Consider the following 14,064-nt stretch of genomic DNA (forward strand, 5'->3'; position numbering starts at 1 on the left):
TCTAGTGCCCAAGTCTATGTTTGCATAGAAATATGGATCCTGGCCTTTATGTTGTTGGTGTTAAACATTGGTACCATTTCTTTCCTATGTGTGGACTGAAAAATCCAGAAAGACTGAACCATGGAGGTTTTATTCACCACTGTGTATCTAGTCCTTCCCTCTGAACCATGGACAAGATCAAGTATCCTTTGAAGGAAAGCGTGAAATGAAATGAGTCGAATTTTGGGCCTCAAAGTGCTTCCCTGGCAAGCTGAGGCTCTCCTGGGTTGCACGTGCTGTGAGCGAGGTCCTTAGCATCATTTCTAATGAGGTCTGGAATACAGGTACTTGTAGTGCCAGTCTTTCTTATGGCTTTCCTTTCCCTGGCCTCACTAATTGGCCCTCTAGTGGTATGTTAAGTAAAAATCCAGAGATATGGATGGTTTCAAAATTTGCTTTGTTTTAAAAAGGGTTCGAAAAAAAGAGTGTTTTCATAAAGAAACTTATTACAGGTTCCTTTTTGATTCAAAAATGACCATTTGAGTATCTAGAAGTTAAGAACTTAGGTTCTAGATGAGTTCAAATTTCATTCTGCTTCCTAACCTTGGTAAATCATTTAACTTTTCTAAACCTTGATTTCCTTCTTTCTAAAAACAACATTTTACAGCACTGTTTTGGTAACTATATGAAGTAACTTATGTAATAATTTTACCTAGTGCCTGGCATACAATAGTTATTTGACAGGAGATGAATATAGGTTTGGAGAGACAGTTTTTAAAATAGAAAGAACAATAAGCTGAGGGTCCGTAATCTTGCATTCAAGTCCTGGCTCTACATAAACGTCATCTGACCCTCTGAGCTTTAGTAACCTCATCTAGGAATGGTTGGAAGCAAAAGTCCATACAATGGGCTAAATAAGATAAAAATGTTAAAATATTTTCTAAACCTCAAATCAGTTTATATATACAAATATCTGAAGTCATTGGCTTTTTGCCTTAAAAATGGGCTGGCTATAATTCCACGTTAAAGAGTTTGTTTTATGCTGAAGTCATTTTGCATTCACATTTTGACTGCAAGTTAGCCCGACAAGCTTTCTTTCTTCCTAACTTAATTGTGGTATTGGGATTGAGCCCAGGGCTAGGCAAGTACTCTACTTCTGGGCCACATGCTCAGCTCTTTCTACTGTGAGTCAGGGTCTCACTAAGTTGCCCAGAGTAAAAAAACAAAAAAACAAAAAAAACAAAGGATGAGGCTTGAAAAGTTATCTGGGCCTTAGTGACCTCACATACATAACTGGGATACTGAGACTAGGTTATTTCTTGGTTCCTTATCTGAATACTGCAAATAGCAGTATTGTCACAAGGTAGGAAACAGATGATTAGTGAAAGGGAAACTAGCATCTGTCTAATGCTTTGACCATGAGCACAGGGGATGAAGATGAGTGGTTCCTAAAGAAATGATTCTGCTTACTTTTTTCCATGGAGGATTTTCCAAAAACGTTTTTCATCCTATATTTATTTTTACTTTTGGCAGTAATGGGGATTGAACACAGAGCCTTTTACGTACTAGCCAAGCATTTCACCACACAGTTAACAACCTCAACCCCTGCCTCCCCCCTTTTGTAACTTTGAGACAGGGTCTCACTAAATTGCCCAGGCTGGCCTGGAACTTGTAATGCTCCTGCCTCAGCCTCCTGAGCAGCTGGCATTACAGATATGCTTCACCATTCCCAGCCTCCAAATGGCCTTTTAATTGTAGCTAAGTAGAAATAAGATGATATAAAATTCAGAAAAATGTTAACGGAAAATAATGTGATCTGTAAAGAAAAGACCAGTCATATTTAAACAAGGGTCACTTACTAGATACTTAACTTAAAAGATAAAGAGCATTTTTATTTAATTTTTTGCTTTGATTTACATAAAATAGTAGTATATAGGATTTTACTCATTTAATTTAGACTTGGCACTACCAACCAAAGTATATCCTCAGACACTCTTTTCCTAAAATGGTGAAAGGCTGGATTAATACAACTCTCAGAACATATTTAGTTAGAGGAATTATTTGTTGCCAAAAGGCTTCCTGTTAAATTGTATATAGCTACTTCATTTAAATTTTTTTTTTTTTTTTTTTGGTGGTGGTACTGAGGGTGGAACCCAGGGGCTTTCTACCTCTAGGATATACTCTCAGACCTATTTTATATTTTATTTGGAAACAGGGTCTCACTAAGTTGCTGAGAGCCTCACTAAGTAGCTGAGGCTGGCTTCGAACTTGTGTGATCCTCCTGTCTCAGCCTCCCAAGCGCGGGGATTACAAGCGTGCGCCTCCACACCTGGCTACTTCATTTAATTTTGAGCCCATGCTCTTAAGAGAACAGGAGATTTATTTTTATTTATTTATTTATTTTGGTGGTACTGGGGGTGGAACCCAGAGGTTTTCTACCTCTGGGCTATACTTCCAGACCTATTTTTTATACATTATTTGGAAACAGGGTCTCATTAAGTTGCCGAGAGCCTCACTAAGTAGCTGAGGCTGGCTTTGAACCTGTGTGATCTTCCTGTCTCAGCCTCCCAAGCACTGGGATTACAAGCGTGCGCCACCACGCCCGGCTAAGAAAAGGAGATTTAAAAATCACTATTGCCGGGTGTGGTGGTGCACACCTATAATCCCAGTACTTGGGAGGTTGAGACAGGAGGATTGCAGGTTCAAGACCAATCTCAGCAACTTAGCAAGACTCTCAGCAACCTAGTAAAGTCTTATTTCCAAACAAAAAAGTAAAAATGGCTGGAAGTGTAGGTCAGGAGCTAGGTTCACTTCTGGGGGACAGTTGTGCCTATTTGAGAAAGAAAGAAGGTATAAAATGCTCTGTTCCCCACCGTCCCCCTCAGGGATAGCCATGTCCTGCTCTGGGCTCAGCCTTCAGCTCCAGACACAGGGTAGGACACAAGGACAGTGTTTTGTACCAAAACAAAATAAAAATCACTATCGATAATTTGCTTCTGCAAACATCATTTACATTTAAATTCCTACCTAAGTTGTTAGGAGAAAGTCTGTGGACCGAACTAAAGTCATGTTTAATCTGAGTGTATATGTAGTATGTGTGTACGCATCCACAAACATAAAGTGAGCAACTTCATACTGGATTTTTGAAAGCCAAAATTCAGTAAAAAAGAGGACAGGGAAGATCTGAATCACTTCTTTAGGGAAACTGAGAAGGTTCACAGGAAGGGGCAGGAGCAAACTTCACACCTTGACTGACCATTCACTGTTAGGAGTGGCTCTTCTTTTCCACGTGCCGGATTTCTTTCTTTGTCTTCATTTTATAAGCTTCTCCCTGCTTCAAAAGGAATGTATATATTAAGATTTTGTGGTGAAAGAGGTTCAGTGGTAAAAGGAATTCCCATTCTGGTTCCTGGAGGCTGGACTAGGATAAATGCAACCATATACAGTTCTTTGTTACTTAAAGTCTAAAAATACATACAATCTATTTGGTCTAACCACACAGTTTAGCATCATCTAGGCAAGCAACAGAGACAGAGCATCTGTCAAAGTGAGTAGAACGTAACTGTACTTCACAATAATCTAGCAGGTTAGTGATAAATTATATATATAAAGAGCAGCCTGACCATTTCTTATAATAAAATAGAAGAAATCATCACTAAAGCACACAAGGCCCCCCAGCTCCAATTAAAGAAAAGAATCAATAAATCATAGTTTGACATTTTAAGCCAACAGGACTTTAAGTGATCTTTTGTAATGAGACAGTGATTTCTCATTAAAGGGTGAATTGAGAACTAAAAAACCAAGAGAATGCTGCAGACTTGCATGGCCCCCCTCCCTTTGGTCTGTGGAGTTATCCACACTGTCCTCTCCTTCCTAGACAGACCAAGAAGGCATCGTTTTCCAAAAAACAAGACTTCTCTTTCCTGAGCACCATGAACACACTCCTCTGAGAGGGAGGCCATTGCACAAATACTGTTTTTACTCTATACACGAGGAGCCTTTCCAATTTTCTGACCTAGTCCTGAGAAATTTTCACGCTTTCCTTATGTAAGCACAATCAAAGTTTCTGTCTCTGAACAGAAACTTTTAACAGGCAAAGGTAAAGTTCTGGGAAACAAAAATAATGATGTGTCCTTTGAGAGACGGGGCTTCCCTGGTGAATAATGCTGCTCAGGGATGGGTTTGAGTCTGTAATTGGCCCAATGGAGATAGACAGGGAACTCCAAAGAGGGGGGCCTCCTCAGGGAAAGATGGGATCCAGATTTCCCTATGGAATATGTTGGGAAGGGGAAACATATAGATCTGATGTAAGAATTGTGAACTGAGATATTTACCATCCTAAGGTTCAAGTCCTGTCCTTGTGTCCTACCCTTCATCTGGAGCTGAAGGCTGAGCCCAGAGCAGGACATGGCTATCCCTGAGGGGGACGGCGGGGAACAGGACATTTTACCTCCTTTCTTTCTCAAATAGGCACATTCTGTCCCCCAGAAGTGAACCTAGCTCCATGAAAACTCTGAAGACAGTAAAAAACAAACAAACAAACAAAAACCCCCCAAAAAACTAACATTCAGGGATGTTCGGAAGAAAAGTATTTCCTTTGGCCCTGATCAAAAGACGCATATGTCAAAAGCAACACACGCTTCACACTGCCACACTGCGGGTGCCAGTCTGTTAGCAGCATTTCTAGGGAATGCACAAAAAGCCTGTATTTTCTATTTTCTCTTTGGCAATCCCTCTCCATTACCACTTCATCCTGTTTTCTTTCCTGTGGGATAATTCGTCTTATTACTTTCCGAGTGATCTGTGGAAAGCAACAGTGAGAAACAGATTTTTTTTTTTTTCCATTTAAAGAGGTGACATGATAGCATTTAAATCTGAATTCCAAGAGAAACATAAAATCTCATCGGTGATTACTTTTCTGGTGATGAGGGTGCCTTCTTCATCAGTGAACTGCTCTTCTGTGACAGATTCACCAGGAATGTTTTTTGCTTCCTCTCCCTAAAGGATGTGGCATAGAGGTTAGCAACATACTACACAGAGAGACCTCCAAACCACTCCAAACAGCACACGCATGCTCTGGGGTTTTACAAGGAGGAGGATGGAGTTGGGAGGAGGCTCACATCACTGGCGGTTACTTAGCCACCAACAGCCTTCAAACAGTAAACCTCAAGCACATCTAGAAGGACAGTTAGCAGCAGATACCAAGAAGGAAGAACTTGAAAATATATAATCAGATAATGCAATTACACACAGATAAGCCAAAAGCTTCATTTGTTGAACAATAACAACAAAAAGTCAACAATCAGAGTTGTGACTGGATCATCTCACCCTGAGCATGGTGTTTCTTCATCAGTCCTACTGTATCTCTAGAGATTTTTGTGGATTTGAGTTTTCTCTTTGAATTAATACAGTACCTTAGTTGGGCATGATAATTATCACTCTTGTTAGTTCCATTTAAGAATTCATTTGCTAAGGGTAATATATGCCTTTTTTGAGACTGAAAATGTCTAGGGTACAGGGAAAGTCTTACTTTTAGACTGAGTTTTCATAGGTCTTGAAATAAAATGACAAAAGCTGTGTCCTGTGAACAGTTTTATGTGGTTGCTGTCTCCATTGCCATAGGCCAAGTGGTGGGAGAGATCATGTGTTGTGTGTGTGTGTGTGTGTGTGTGTGTGTGTGTGTGTGTGTGTGTTTCTGGGAATTGAAACTAGAGGTGTTCTACCTCTAAGCTACATTCCCAGTCCTACTTTGTTTTTGAAACAAGGTCTAAGTTGCTGAGGCTGTACTTGAACCTGTGATCCTCCTGCCTCAGCCTCCCATGTACTGGGGTTTCAGCCATGTGCTACCATGCCTGGTGAGATACAATCCTAAATCCTTTGGTATTGATTTTTCTCTTTCAGTTAGTAACAGTTCTTGATTTAGAAGGGGAAACTGCTAAAACTGTTCTTCTGATTACAGTGCAGTAAATGGTCAGGTCCTAGGACAGGCTTGTATTTTCCTGCTCACACACAGCTTGGTGGATTAAAATGGTTCCTTGATATCACTTCTCTAGTGCTATGCTTATATAAAAAGACAAACCACTCAGAGAGCAAAAGTGAAATGGTATCTACAATACATTACTTTCTCTGATAGTGTTCAACTTTACATTTGTGCTACTTAGATTTTGGGGGAACAAGGATAAATATCCTAAGTGTGGATTTATATTTCAGGGATCTACTAACCTGTCAAAATTCTTGTTGAAAAGGCGAAATGGATAATGTTCCAATGCAGTGTACAGATGTAGTGTTTTTCTGGGAGAAATGGCAGATCACAAAGACAGGTGCATTCCAACCTTCTCTGTGTTACTGGCATGAAAATGACAGTGGTTCTGACCATTTTGACAGTGCCACCCAAGGGGGAGAACATCCTAATCCTATGACTGCCTCAAGTTCAACCACTGGCAAGGTGGCTCTGGGTTTGAAATGACAGAATGAAGACTAAAACTCTCTCCTGTTTTGCTAACAAAATTCTGATCCCATTCTTTTTCCTTACTGCAAAGTGTCTTTGTATTCTTAGATTGTGGGTACGTGGGTCATAACCATGGGGAAAACAAAAGACATACTTTACCTCACTGCGGTGTAGGTGGGAAGAAAATGCTTCTCGCTGCTCATGTTTAGTTCTTTCTCAATCTTGCTAGGACTAGTTTCAAGTAACACAATTAAGAAAGGGAAGAAAAGTGGAAAAGTAGGAGGTCTCATATCTAAATGAACTAGAATCTAGACCAAATGTTTTATGGGGATGTTACTTGTGTTTTCTATGGTTGTTTTTGTGTATTTGGAGAATAATACAATTTAGCTTTAAAAATTAAAGAAAAAAGATGGTATATTTTGCAAAAAGTCACTAAGTTTTACGTAAGTGTAACTTATTGTTTTAGTCTACCTGAATTTGTGTGTGTAAATAGATTCTGTATATTGGTATATGTTTATAAAAACAATCTGAACCTTACAAACAGTGGTTGCCTCTGAGAATGAGAATGGGTAGAAAGAATTTTATATACTATTAAGCTGGCTGATTTGAGGAACCATACATATAAACTCTTCTTTAGAAAGCCAGAAAACAGTGGGAAAAAATGAAATTAAAAAAAAGCAGTTGCATTATATAGTAAAAAGTCAGTTTTTTTTTTTTTTTCAGTACTGGGGACTGAACTCTGGGGCATTCTACCTTTGAGCTACACCCCAGCCCTATTTTATTATTATTTATTTTTGAAAAAGGGTTTTACTGATTTGTAAAGAGCCTCACTAAGTAGCTGAGGCTGGCCACAAACCTGTGATCCTTCTATCTCAGACTCTTCAGTACTAGGTTTACAAGCGTGTGCTACCATGCCCAGAAAAATTCAGTTATTTGAATCTTTTGTGTGTGTGTGTGTGTGGGGGGGTGGTACTGGGGATTGAACTCAGGGGCATTTTACCCCTGAGCTACTCCCCTCCACCAACCCTGTTTTTTATTCTCTATTTTGAAACAAGTTCTCACTAAGTTGCAGAAGGCCTCACTCAGTAGCTGAAGCTGTCCTTGAACCCAAAATCTTCTAGTCTCAGTCTCCCAGGTACTGGGATTACAAGTATAAACCACCATGGCCAGTAGTAATCTGAATCTAACAAACTTCACAATCATTTAGCTGTGAATTGGCTTACACTTTTAACCTTTACAAACAATGAATTTGCTAGGCAAATAAAGAAAACAAGCTCACAGAACTTGTCAGTAGCTTATAAGCCTTCTAAGCATATAAAATCACTATGAAATTATCAGATTATATAGAAATAAATTAATATACTCAAAGTGTCAAAAGACCATAATTAATGGGATAATGTATACTTGGCTCTTTCCATAGGATTTTGAAAATATTAAATGAAAAAAATATAAAATAGTAAAAACTTCAGAAAAAAAAACAAATGGGTCCGCCGGGTGTAGTGGCGCACGCTCGTAATCCCCGCACTTGGGAGGCAGAGACAGGAAGATCGTGCAGGTTCGATGCCAGCCACACTGGCTTAAAGAGACCCTGTTTCCAAATAAAAAAGTATAAAAATAGGTCTGGGAGTGTAGCCCAGAGGTAGAAGGGTTTCCAGGAACCCCAGTACCACCAGAAAAATAAATAAATAAATAAATAAATAATAAATAAATAAATGGGTCCACATGTGAACATAAAGCAAAAATATCAAACTTGTACTTAAAACCATTTATTATGTAAATTGAATGCTAAGAAGACTTGCCTAGACTTGTGGCAGTGGAATCCTGAGCCCCTATTGCTTCCTTTGGGTGACATTTTCCAGCCAAAGCTATTTCTGAGAGGATGGAAGAGCCCCAAACAGTTTTTTCGTACTGAGATACCAGTACTAGAGCCGTAACTGTGGCCACCAATGTAACTCTATTGGTTCAGTTCAGGGTGGGTCAGCATCCATGAAGGAGGTCAAATTCCAGCCACGGCTCCCTAGTGTTGCCCTCTTCTGTGCCACGGGGAAGGTCTGAATGGCCAAGTGCCTGGTTTAGTCTAGCCAAAGGTACCCCTTTCACTTGGGAGAAAAATACAGCAATGTGGAAAAAGCACTTCACTCAAGGACTTTGGAGTCAGTTTTAGTCCAAGAGCTGCTTCTATCCATCTGGGTAATTCTGAATAAATCAATGAATCTCAAATATTCAGTGCTGTCATCTAAGAAAAGGGGCAATTTCAGTTGTGATAACCCCATCAGAGCCAGATACTCCCATGTCAGAGTTACTGTAATGAAGGACACCACCCTATGGAGTAAAGAGAAAAGCAAGAGACCGCTGATTCTTTTCAACTACTACAAAAACCTGACCACAAAAATATTACCCAGAAAGGAGCCTATGTATGTAATTTGCTTTTCTGTTATACTTTGAATGATGCTTATAGCTATTCTTTAGCTTTTGATTTCCCCATCATACGTGAAAGAGATTTCTCAAAGCTTAGTTCTCCCTCAGTTATAAAACCCTATCCCCTGATGATGCTACTCAGTCAATCTAAAACTACACGGATGTTTTGGAGATGAGTAGTCTCTATTCTATGAAGCCAATGACATCATACGGTAGTTTGGTCTTTTAAACCTAAGCCCTTCATAAACACATTGATGCGTTAACTATTAAACTAAAAATAAATAATTTACAGAAATACCGTGGTTTTTTTTTTTTTTGTGGTGGTACTGGGGTTCCTGGAAGCCCTTCTACCTCCGGGCTACACTCCCAGACCTATTTTTTATACTTTTTTATTTGGAAACAGGGTCTCATAAGCCAGCGCGCGCGGCTGGCTTTGAACCTGTGCGATCCTCCTGTCTCTGCCTCCCAAGCGCGGGGATTACAAGCGTGCGCCACCACGCGCGGCATACAGAAATACCGTTATTTAAAAGCTGATTTGATAAGCCGGGCGTGGTGGCGCACGCTTGTAATCCCAGCATTCAGGAGGCTGAAACAGGAGGATCACAGTTCGTGGACAACCTCAGCTACTTAGTGAGGCCCTGTTTCAAAGTAAAGAATAAAAAGTAGGGGAGAGGGTGTGGCTCTCAGGTTGAATGCCCCTGGGTTCCGTCCCCAGACCCGCAAAAAAATAAAAAAGTAAATAAAAAATCTGACTTGCGGATGCACGTCTAGATTTAAGCAGACAAAAAGAAACAATCCTCTTTGATTTGAGGGGTGTTGATGTTATTTTGTCTGGCTTCTTTAGAGTAACACTTATTTACTCCTTGCTTCTCAGATTTTTGTTTAGTTTTTTTTTTTAAGATTTAAAGAAGTTTATTAGAAAAACAGAAATACAGAGAATAAAAATACAGCCCCATGCCAAAATGGCATGAGGGGGTGACTCGAAATGAATACACCCTTTGTTTAGTTTTTGCATGATTTTTTTTTCTTGTCTTAGATAGAATAGCATCTACCTCTCTAAGGGTTAGCTATCATAATGCCATGAGGTAAGTTTCGATGCAACTTAAATATATCATATTTTAAGCATAAAAAGTATGTCTGTGCACTTTTTCTTGACATTTTACTTGGAAATATCATTTCTAGAAGAAACTGGTTATGTGACTAGCAAAACCTGAGAAAGGGTTATTGTCTTCAGAAAACCTGAATCAAGCACCCCTTTTATCCCAGAGAACATGTGAGATGTGGCTATGGGGATTTTATAGGAAGCAGGTTGAATACTTGCAAATATGCTAGACAACAATTAATAATTTGGCTTGCCTATGTAGAATTTCCAAAGAAGTGGCTGATGCTTTCTTGAGAGTATCTGTTGAGCTCTCAGTGTTTAGACAAGGACTTCTGTCTTCGTTTCCAGTCTTAGAAAAACAGTAGCAGAGTGTATTTGACAGAGTGATTTCTCATCTTTCATTGGAACTTTATGCAAGTACAAAACTTCAGGATTAAGAAATTTTGGGCCAGACGTGGTGGCGCACGCTTGTAATCCCCGTGCGTGGGAGGCGGAGACAGGAGGATCGCGCATGTACTCAGTTTTCCAGTTGTGCTATGTTGGAAGTGGAGTTAACTTTTCATTTCTAGCAAAAACTGCCTTCCATACTTTTTGTGGTACTGGGGTTCCTGGAAGCCCTTCTACCTCCGGGCTACACTCCCAGACCTAGTTGTACATTTTTATTTGGAAACAGGGTCTCCTAAGCCAGCGCGCGGCTGGCTTCGAACCTGCGCGATCCTCCTGTCTCTGCCTCCCAAGCGGGGGGATTACAAGCGTGCGCCACCACGCCCGGCCTGCCTTCCACACTTAAAAGTCCAGCTTAATATGTTTTGTGCATGTTAGTATAGTTAACCTATCTCAGAAATTTTTACTTGACTCACATTTTGTCACACACATTCATGCCAGGCTACTATGAAAATTCTCAGCCACTGGGAATGAAGAACTGACTTCCGTCTAAGAATTAAGGAAGCAGGTTTTTGAGAGAGAAGCCTTTTAATTTTTTCATTATCTTTCTTATCTTACCTGACACCTCATTTGTCTCTGAGGCTCTAGCTGAATATTTTATTTGCTATGAATTCTCTTCTCATCAGGATATAAATGGCCCCAATTTTCAGATAAATGACAACTGCCACATGTCAAGTGGGCCTACAGAATACTCACTACCAGGCAACATGGCTTGCTTTTGTTTTTTAGAATAAGTTTTAAAGTGTGCAAAGAAACAGACACAGAGCTGTATAGTTATCAAGCAGGCTGAGTTTTCAAAACCACATGAAAGGACTTTACACAGCAGCGCCTGTAATGGTCCAGTTGTGGGATACCTTTATAATCAAACGCCGGCGAGTAACCCGGGTAGTGACTCTCCGCTCCTCCTCTGAACTTGAATCACTTTCACTGTCTCTCAAGTCCTGATAAATGCATTTTTAGTATAATTTTACCATCACATTTAAAATAGAAAACATTCTGAGAAGGGAAATTAAGAAAGAATTACATTTACTTGCTGTTTTCCCCCCACTGAGGAATATTATGACATGTTTTTGTAATTATCTTAGAATAAGTGTAAGTGAAAGGAAATGAGGATTTAAATAATCATGTGTATGTATGTATGTATGTATATACCTATATATACACATGTATGCATATTTTAGGTAAAGATCAATATAATTAAATTATAATTTCTTAAAATAATTGCAAAGCCTTTTTGGCTTCTGAAACTTAATGCTATTAGTTTGAAGAAACATTTATATTCCCTTCTAAACTGGTTTTAAATATATATCCACTTGACTTTAATGGAAAACTTGATAGTTTGGGCCATATTTCTCTTGAAAGAGGCATATTTCTGATTTTACAAAATTTTGGTCAAATTCAACCAACTTTATAAAAAAACGAACTGAAATTTACATCAGCCTAACTTGACACGTATATTTGTATTAGGAGACTATTATCAACACAGCTGACACTCAAAGTATATTCACAAGAATGAAGAAATATGGTGAGAGTGAAAGCTTTTGTCTTCTTTACAGACCTGATAAGAAACTAGGATATAAAATGAAATACTACATAGATAAAATATAATAACTGCATGAAATATTAAGTAGCAGGGAAACTTCTCAAATTGCTATAGGAAGTATAGAGATTATATAAAATAATTTTTGAAATGTTAGTTGTATATATAATAACCTATGCAAGTTTTTTCACCAAAGGTAAATCTCACAAGTGTTTAAAAATGTACAAGTAATAGCAACTTTGATTTCATATGAAATTTTATCTGAACAAAATATTCTATGGAATAATATGGGTTTGAAAGGAAATAGCAGCCAATATCTTTGCAAGGAATAAGAATTTGAAGGATAAGTTACTTATCACATATTCTAAATTTTTCAGAAAAAGATAATTAAATTCGGAAAACTTAGAAGGGGCTTAATAATGTCCTATGAAAGGAAGTCCCTAGTGGCTCAGAGAGGCAGGAAAAGAAAAGGTAAGAGGAATTAATATCGTTAAAAGAAAAAAAATTGCTCATCAGCATTCCAAGTTTAATGGGTTGGATGAGGCAAAAAAGAAAATTAAATTATCCATACTTGGAATCTTATACTGGGAAGGGGTTTCATTTGGGTAAATTCAAAAGCTGAAGAACCTATGTTACTGCAAGTACCAACAACAAACCTGGACATCAATTAGATAATAATCCTATTAAACACCCTCTGAGACCAGCTCCTTACATAGAGAAAAAGTGGAAATGTGGCCAATTTTTTTTCTTTTTCTGCCTCTGGCAGCCTTAAGGTGAAAGGTAGAGAGAAGACAGTGGTAGAATCTCTGGAGGATTCCTTTAAAAGAACTCTCTAAGAATTGGTAAGGCGGAAACTTCAGTAATTCTCTCAGTATTCCTGCAAATGAGCTGCTGCATAAAAAGGGGGAGGAGGAGAGCAGAATTTTACCTTGTAACAGCAGGCAGTCATCCGTGTAAAAGCCGCACCCGAACTTTTGACCTGATATTTTGGGGGATAAAAAGGGGGCTGTTTTCTGAGATCATACATCAGATGGCCTACTTGGTTGCTACTGTACTATGGTGGAGCCACAAAAAAACACATCCTGAACAGGTCTGGATTTCTTGTAAAGTCATACTTGTAGCTTCCCAAAGCTTTAAGCCCATTAGGGATTTTTATGGTCCTGAAGTATTTACGGGAGTGGAGGAGGACTGGTAACCAATACCAAGGGCACAGACTCATTTTTAAGAAATCTTGAGGATACTTTGTAATAGTAATTTTGCCCATTACTAATGAACTCAGCTGAGCTCTTTTCTTTCAACCCTCTTTATGCTGATGCTACCATGGCTCCCAGTGGCCAGTACATAAGCACATGTGCGCACATAGCAGTGCACACTTATGTCATGTGGCTATTTGCTTTCAGAATTTGTGTTCATTTTTCAGAATACATCTTTACGGATAAAATATCAGTATGTCACTGTTTCTCCTTATATTTTGTGGGTTCATCTTAGAAAAGAACATAATTATATAGCTTTTTTGTGTGTGGTTCTGGGGATGGAACCCAGGCGCCTTCTACCTCTGAGCTACACCCGCAGTCCTATTTTTTAGTCTTTATATTTTTTGAAACAGGGTCTCACTGAGTTGCAAAGGGCCTCGCTACGTAGCTGAGGCTGTCTGCGAACCACAATCCTCCGGTCTCCACCCCCCAAATGCAGGGATTACAAGGGTGTGCCACCACACCCGGCTATCATATAGCATTTTAAATGGGAACATTCCATTCGAACTCATGTTGTTAAACATACTATGAGTCAAAGACTGAAATCAATATTCAAAACAAGGAAGGAAGTCAAAAGCCTGAGAAAGCCTTAAACAAAAAAGCTTTTAAGAAAAAACAGGCTCAATTCAGTCAACAGTGGTGATAATCATTTGCTTAAGTGATATTCTAAAATAATCAGTAGCTCATTTAATTGCCTTCACCAAATCTAATTTCAAAGATTGTATCAAGGAAAAAGAGAGATGGCTTAATATTTCACTTTCTCTCACTTTCCCTTTTAACAAGCAGGAGAAAAACTAAAAGATAGTTTGTAGAAGAGAAAAAGAAAGGATATGACTGGTTGATAGATCAATAATGAGCTAGTGAGTGGCTGGGTATTTAT

General features: G+C 38.9%; 1 protein-coding gene across 1 annotated transcript in view; it reads right to left on the reverse strand.

Moving 5' to 3' along the window:
* Positions 1 to 3,244: 3,244 nt before the first annotated feature.
* Positions 3,245 to 14,064, reverse strand: part of ANK3 (ankyrin 3) — a gene marked incomplete at both ends in the record, with an annotated part of 351,101 nt that continues 340,281 nt past the window's right edge. Inside the window, one exon of the mRNA XM_080694807.1 lies at positions 3,245 to 3,313. Within this exon, the coding sequence (XP_080550933.1) occupies positions 3,245 to 3,313 (69 nt within the window). The remainder of the gene's footprint in view (positions 3,314 to 14,064) is intronic.

The sequence above is a fragment of the Muscardinus avellanarius genome, assembly GCF_963383645.1.
Source record: "Muscardinus avellanarius genome assembly, chromosome: 4".
Lineage (NCBI taxonomy): Eukaryota > Metazoa > Chordata > Mammalia > Rodentia > Gliridae > Muscardinus > Muscardinus avellanarius.